The sequence below is a fragment of the Hirundo rustica genome, chromosome 1, assembly GCF_015227805.2.
Source record: "Hirundo rustica isolate bHirRus1 chromosome 1, bHirRus1.pri.v3, whole genome shotgun sequence".
NCBI classification, from domain to species: domain Eukaryota; kingdom Metazoa; phylum Chordata; class Aves; order Passeriformes; family Hirundinidae; genus Hirundo; species Hirundo rustica.
In genome coordinates this window covers 89,482,873-89,490,462 of record NC_053450.1, presented here as the reverse complement: position 1 = coordinate 89,490,462, position 7,590 = coordinate 89,482,873, and the positions used below count along the sequence as shown (strand labels likewise).

Below are 7,590 nucleotides of genomic sequence, written 5' to 3'. Positions count from 1 at the left end.
CACAATAGAGTAGATTCCAACAAAGGCAAACGGCCACCATCTGCCGTGACAGCCGGGTGGGTGATGGAACGGCCCCCACAGCCTCTCCCCGTGCTCACGCACGGCTCCCCGCCGCCTCCCCATCCCTCCGCTCGGCTCCGCTCGCCCTCGGCGGAGCCCCGGCCGTCCCTCCCCGGCGGGGGCGGGCACGCCGGGGCCGGGAGGAGGCGGTGCCTTATAGGGCGGGCGTGGGGCCGCGCCTGCAGAGCCGCGCCGAGCCCGGCGATACCCTGGACAGCGCCTCGCCGCCGCTCCGCCGCCATGGTGAGCGTCCCCCCGCGTCCCCCCGCGTCCCCCCGCGGCCGCACACGCACACATCCTCCCGGGGCCGCCTGCCCCCGAGCCGCCGCTGCCCCTCTCCTCCCTGCCCCCCGCTCCTGCGGGGCCGGCGGAGAGCCCCCGCTGCCCGCCCGCCCTCCCTCCTCCCTCGCCGCTGCCCCCGCTCCCACGGGCCGCGTTCGGAGCGTGATTTTTCGGGGGGAAAGGAGGGACATGGCCTCAGATGCCCCCAGCCCCCAGGCGAGGCACCCGAGCCGGCCGCGCGGGTCGAGTCCAGCGGCTGAGCTTGGACATTATAGGGAAGGAGGGAGGGACGGAGGGACCTCAGGGAGCGGGGGAGGAAGGACAGGGGAGAGGGAGCCCCGGGAGCACCCGCGCAGCGCGGGGAGCCGGGCGGCGTGCGGGGACAGGCACGTGGAGGAACGCGGTCCTGGGTGGAGACAGGGAGGGAGGGATGGAGACAGGGAGCAAGAGATGCCCAGCCCGTGGGCATCCGCCTCCTCGGGCCCCCTGCGCCCTGCCCCGCTCCGAGCAGGTGCATTCTGCTCTGCTCCGAGGTGCGTTTGAGCGTGTTACATAAACCGATTATTCCCGTTAATTTGTTATCTTAATAGAAGCGCTTGCTTTAGCCATGCAATCTGTAATTGAACACTTTTTCCCCCCACGCTATGAATGAACAATGGAGTTTTAGATTCCGGTTCAGAATTTAAAAGAGTTAAAGAGGAACAATGAAGTCACCTATTTAGTGAGCGATGCCGATTCCCCATAGTACGTTGTGTCTTTGCAGTCATAGTAACTTTCCCAAAGGGGCTCATCCTGTTTATGCAGCAATGCATTAAGTGTACTGCCAACCTTACAAAGTAGGACAGTTTCAAAGAAGTATTTTGCAGCCTTAAATTTTGAGGCACACTGGGATGAATACATTTTGCAAAGTTTATTGTATCAGAAGCTTGAGATACGATTAACGACAGAGCCTAGTTTTTGTTTTATATGATTGAACAACAAAAATACTTTTTCCCCCCCCAAAAAAGTCTTTGCATCATATACAGTAAATTCTGTCTTCCTTGAACAAAAATCAGTTTGGACCCTTCCTCCCCCCATAAATCCAGACATGAATAATATTCAAATAGCCATTCTATGAATTAACTTGAGTCCTCTTTCTAAAAGTCATGTATCCACCTGCTGTCAGTCTGAATCTGTTTCTCCTGTGTATTCTATTTGCCCCCAGCTCAGCTTTGGGATGATAGGTATGAGAAGACCCTATTGAAAAGACCTGAAATGGTGCAGTAGTTTGTGCTGCCTAAGCCCCCTTAGAGTGACATAATTGAATTCCTATTTCCTATCAATTTGGAATATAAGAACAAAAGCTATGACTAAATTATCATAGCTGCACAAAGCCTAAGTAAATACCAGACACTGAAAGTGTCTTCCTTGTGACAGAGGAAGTAGGTTACAAAGATACCCGGTGTTGCAGAAGATAATGTGCATTACAGGTAATACCCAGGTGCTCAGGAGTACAGAGGCAGCTGGAAAGAAAGGTAAAATACCCTGAACTAGTTAAAATGTTTCATTTTGATTCCTTCCAGGACTGAGATGAGGTCAGTTATACTAGTGCATATCAAGGAAGCATTAGTTGGTAACACAGGCATTGGCAACCTCGTACCAATGGAAATCACAGCTGACACATACCCTTAACCTTCTGGTTCCTAGAGCTGTTAATTAACCTTGAGATTTTTCTTGAAATGACTGGAAGCAATAACCAGAAGCTGCCATTCAGAGCTACACAGGGGTTTGGATTAACAAATTTTTCAGTATGTCCAGTAATCTTAGTGTTGAAAAGTTTCTGCTATTTCCCAAGCTTTGTTACTCATATATAAAGGCATTCTGAAGACAGAATTGCCAGTCTGAGGAAGTCATTGAAGTGGTATAAAGGCTGAAGGTTACTTTGGCTCTAAAAGTCAGAAAGAGTGTCCTTGCAATAACAGTTACTGAAATGAAAACCTGAGCTATTGATGAAAGATGTTGCAATGATGCTAATGCAGGATTAAAAGTTACAGCACATCGATTTCTGGATGGACCTGGAGCTTGGGGGCAAGGGGTCATGGGGACGTCGGAATATACTACCAGAGGTATCAGGAGCGAATGTAGGACAAACAGATTTTTGGCCCAAGCGGTGGGAACATTGAATAAGCATTCTCTCCTCTAGTACAGAAATAGAAATAAGCAGATGTAGGTTGCTAGCATCCTTTAAACTCAACTGAGAGTTTTTTCAGCATCCTGAATGTTCAACAATAACTATTGTAGGAAGTTGCATAAGAAAACTTTTTTTGTTTGTTCATTTTGAAACTACATTTTGCTGAAGCAGCAAACCACTGCCATCATAAAGCATTAAGTATTTCCTCAGCATCCTCACCGTATGTGTGCAACCACAGTGGCTTGGTTCTTCTGTTTATGTAGCTCACTGCAGATCTCCTTGCTTCGGTGAATCTAGGTCAAATTACACTGGCTCAGGATTTGGCTGCACCCTTGAACTTTAAACCGATTACACGTTTTGATTTGTCAGTGTATTTTCCATGGGGTCAAATCCCACTTTTATGGAGTAAGAGGGTGTATAACATTGCACAGTCATGGCAACTTATGCTTACAAAGAGTCTAGGTAGCACTAAGGTAAGCATAAACATGAGGACTGTATTTAATAGGTGCCAGTATCTATACCTCTACAAGAATCCAGCGGCAGAGGGAGAGACAGAAGCTAGAATATCTTTTTCATTTCCTTCAGAGGCTTTGACACCCTTGTAATCTGAAGTCAACACGAAAAGACATCTAACTCTTCTAAGCATTCATAAGCGTCATGGCCACCATATCAGGATATGGACCTTGATATGGGCATACACTATTTGCAGAACATATGCAAAGGGCCCTAGAGAAAGCAAACTCTTCTTTGATGACAGTAGCCAAAATAAACCCCTGCCTCGTTGCCCATTGGTGTTTGTTAGTTTCTCTGAATACCGCTTGAGAAAGAGTACTGCACAGACAATGTTCTAGCCCCTGAACAGTGACACAAATTAGAAGAGAATGTTTTTCATCAGCGATCAGCTCAGCACAAATACCCGATGACACAATATCCAGTGGAACAGCACCCACAAGGTTTCTCCAGGTCCAGCAGAGTAAAGAGGGAACAAACTGCAGCAGCCCTACCATCCAGAACCAGAGCAGGAAGGCAGGGGTTTGCCAGCTGACACAGAATTAATAAACTATGAGAAAACATGCTGAGAAACTGCATATAGAACAGAAAAAATAGACTCTACTTGCATAGAAACTCAAGAAGAGATACTGAAGCCTTTTGCACATGGTGGAATTGATTAGGAAAAAAACCCAAAACTTCCAGGAACTGAAGTAAGAGCCCATCAATTCATTTGCAGAGTTACAGATGCCTGCTTACCAAAACCTGCATGCTGCCCTTGGTGTCGATCCCTCTCATCTCTAGGAATATCCTTTGATTCTTGAAGACCGATCATTCTATCTTCATTACAAGAAGTCTGACTACTGAAAAAAAGCACACTCCTGTTGTTCACCAGGCACTCGATTTTACATTCATTTAACTTTATAGCATCTCTTGATTTTATTGAAGAAAAAGGTTAACCATGTGCAAACACTTTAAATTTGAACCTCTGCCTCAATCAAACGTTGGGACAAAGCCCCCTGCAATAGTATTTTCTTTAGGTATTAGTAAACTCCAAAGTAAGGCAAATATAAAGGGCTGGTTTATTCCCTGATCTAAGCAAAATTCAAGTGCAAATAAATAGAATAACATAATAATTGTCCCTGATGCTTTCATGCCATGCTATATGAGAGTTTTGTTGAACACTGCCTGTAAAACTGATTTAGAAGCTGAGGCATTATTAAGCCTCATATAAACAGAGTCTGAAGTCTGTATTCAATGATGTCTGTATTCAAAGTAATGTCACAAGTGCAGCCTGATTCATAATTAAAGAAGGTAATGGAGAAGGGAGGGAAATTATGAGGATGGAATTTAGTGTACCACTGGTTGTTCCAGTCAGAGAGCTCCTGGGATCACCCTCTTTGTAAGGAAATAGAAAGGTACAAGGAGGATTCCCCAGCCATAACAAAAAAGAAACACCCTGGGGCATGCAGCTCTGTCATATTATAAATGCCACACTTCAGACTTAGAGCACACCAAATTTATCGGCCAATTTGTGGGCACCTGGCAACAGTGGAGCTTGTAAATTATCCATTATCTGCACGAATGCTCCATGCCTTATCATATATAGCCTTATCATAGGCTAAATACACGGGCCACAACATCTAAGTGACTGCATCTCTACCCACAGGACTGCTGCACAGCTGACGAGTAGAGTACAATATGAAATGAAGTGAATATTTATGACTTCTGTGGGGCCTCTCATCGACCTAACAGCAAAAGCCACTCTAAGTTTTTGAGGACTATTTAAGTTTAGATTTAGGAGGGTAATTAGAATTCTTTACATCTTCAAGGAATGACAACAATATATTGGCATTAATACTGAAAGGACTCTGATTTGATGTCAGTCTAACAACAATAGAGTGATAATTTTAAATATTGAGTTCATCTAGGTAATGACTTTTAAACTGCACTGAATTTCCTTTTTTTCAGTCAAAACTGACTGTGATAAAGTGGTAAAGGTCAGCTCCCCATACTGAAGAAAACCAAACCCTCTCTGGTAGAAATTTGTATACAAACATATGTAATTAGAGAATAAAAACATTAAGATCATTTTCATCATTGTTTTGAGAGATTTTGATTTTTTTCACCTTAAGGAGGACAGATATGGAAATGAAACAAGAAATAGTTCATACTCTGTGTCATCATTTGAAAACCAAACACAGCAAGAAATGGAAATTAGAAGTAGGGCAAAGTTTCAAATAAATATCCTAAACCCAAGCATTAGGAGCCACAACCAAACCACTCTTCCCCTAGTTCTTAAAGAACCTCCCACAGGATGCTCGTCACCATTCATGACGCTTTTTAGCCGGCGAAGACCATGTGGTGCAGCAACCTAACAGGGGGACTGACTTACGCGCATAGTAAAAAGTCTGCAGCTGTTGTTATTTCCTCTATGTGACAATAACTGATGGAGTTTACAGACATTTTGTATCATTAGGGCATTACCATGCAGCACAGTCATTAGCATTTTTATTATGAGGAAAGTGTCGGTCTGGGTGTTTCCATGGTGTAATGGGTTTAAGAGTCTGGGCTCTAAAATTCCAGTTATGTGTGGATTAAACTCTAGGATACCCACTGTTGGGGCTGACGGAGAAAAGGAGCTAATTAGCTTGTGCACCCTCTTATCCTGTGCCAGCAGACAGCGCTCTGTTATTTGGGTCTCATACAATTTTAAGAAGAGGCGTCCTTGGAGTTCATTAGGGTTCATTTAGGGTTTTAAAAGAGGTAAATTTAGAATTGTTTTGGAGGAGGAGACATAAGAGAACTTCCATACGCTCTGTTTTCTTCTTTATTAAGCTTGAAAATCAACTGTGATTTCCTTTCCTCTCTTGCCCAGTCTCCTTTAAACATGATTGAAGTCCAAAACATGAATTAGCATTTGAAATACAGGGTTTTGCCCTCAATGACTTAAGGGAGAATTGGAAGAAAGAAAAAAAGTTAAGGACCAGTAACCAGAAGAAGATATTTCCCTCTTTAATTGTTGTTTTGTTGTTCTCAAGTGACACTTTGGAAAACAGGTATCAGCTTCTGTTTCCTTATTTTCTTATATTACACTTGCATTTTCACATCCAACTAGAAGGGAAACAATACTGTTTCTTGCATTTTTCTGTAAGCACTGATAAAACTGTTCCAAAAATCTAAGTGCCTTCAAATTGGCAAGGAATAAATGGTTGGCAAACTTTTTGAGAGTGATTTCCTTGTCAGGGAATTGGCACATCTCTTTGTAAGGCAGTTCTGAATATTACCATCCACACCCGCAGCCAGCCAAGTTACTTCTGCTGGAGTTTAAAAGATAAGCTGTGAGCCTGTGCAAGTTCTGATCTCATAGGAGTTGGTATTTGTGTCAGAACCATGTTCTACTGTGTACACGGTGTAATTTTTTTCAAAGTTTGTCAATAGTCCATGCAATTCCAGAGGGAAAAAACATTAAGTCTGTTTTTATACTTCTATGCTTGTCAATTTATTATTTAAATATCTTTATGTACTAAGTAGTTTACACAATTTGCATTATGACTGGCTAGTCAAAATTATCCTCCTCCCCAAATTCAGATGCTTGTGTGATATGAAAAATGTCCCATGCAATGGGATATTTTTTAGAACCAGCTGCATCTGTCCTCTCAGCTGCTAGTATTATGTGCCTTCCTACAGTAGCATTTCAGTGTTGCTTTGCTGTTACACCACACTGTATTGTGGATTTAAGGCTTAAAATCAGCACTTCTTACCTAGGAGTACCAACTCGACTTGACTTCTTTCCAAGACCTATCTTTTAATACTGACAGAAGACTATGCATGAAGCTATACAAAAACTCCGTATTTCCAAGTTAACAGAGGAAAAATGAAAATCAAAGACTTAGAAAACAAGCGTATTGGAAACCAGTTCAGATTAGCAAAGTCTTTATAGATTCCTTTCTTCTTCCCACTTCCTGCTGCTGCTGAAAGCAGAAATGAGAGATGTCTTCCAGCCAGCAATGATCATCACTCTCCAAACAGTAGACAGCTTATTTATATAAGCTCCCTAAGAAATCCAAATCTTTTTCCCAAAATAAGGTATGTCCACTGAAAAACGTGTTAGAAGAATCTGGATTCACCCTTAAAAGCACCTCTGGAAATTTTTCCTGTTCAAATACTGGAGCTATTGGCTTTATCTGGCAGCTTGATGATTATGAACCATGAGAAAGTACTGCTCAATCAGTCCTTCCCCAGAACCAGAAAAATGAAGTACATCACATCTCTTGTTTTATAGCATACTTTTTAATTTCCAGGGCTCTGTTTTCTGTCAGAAATTTAGTAGAAATTTAGTTACATATTCTCTCTAAGATTTTTTTTATTTTCTGATATGTGTCAAAAGCATCACAGGATCTTCATGCTGTCCTTTGAAAGCTGAGATATAGCTTGTGATTTCTTGGTGCTGAAACACATTTGAACCTTGTCTTTAAAACTGGCAGTTTGTTCAAGGCAACAGAAAAGGTAGCATTTACCTTTATTGTTCTGCAAAACAGAAATACCTCTCCATTTCAGTAAAAACTGAAATGAAAACCTTTTGGGTT

General features: G+C 43.0%; 1 protein-coding gene across 1 annotated transcript in view; it reads left to right on the top strand.

The window, feature by feature from the left end:
• The first annotated feature begins 212 nt into the window (after positions 1 to 212).
• The window catches only part of ELOVL2 (ELOVL fatty acid elongase 2), a 52,971-nt gene continuing 45,593 nt past the window's right edge, over positions 213 to 7,590 (top strand). Inside the window, exon 1 of the mRNA XM_040062529.2 lies at positions 213 to 303. Within this exon, the coding sequence (XP_039918463.1) occupies positions 301 to 303 (3 nt within the window). The 5' untranslated portion in view covers positions 213 to 300. The remainder of the gene's footprint in view (positions 304 to 7,590) is intronic.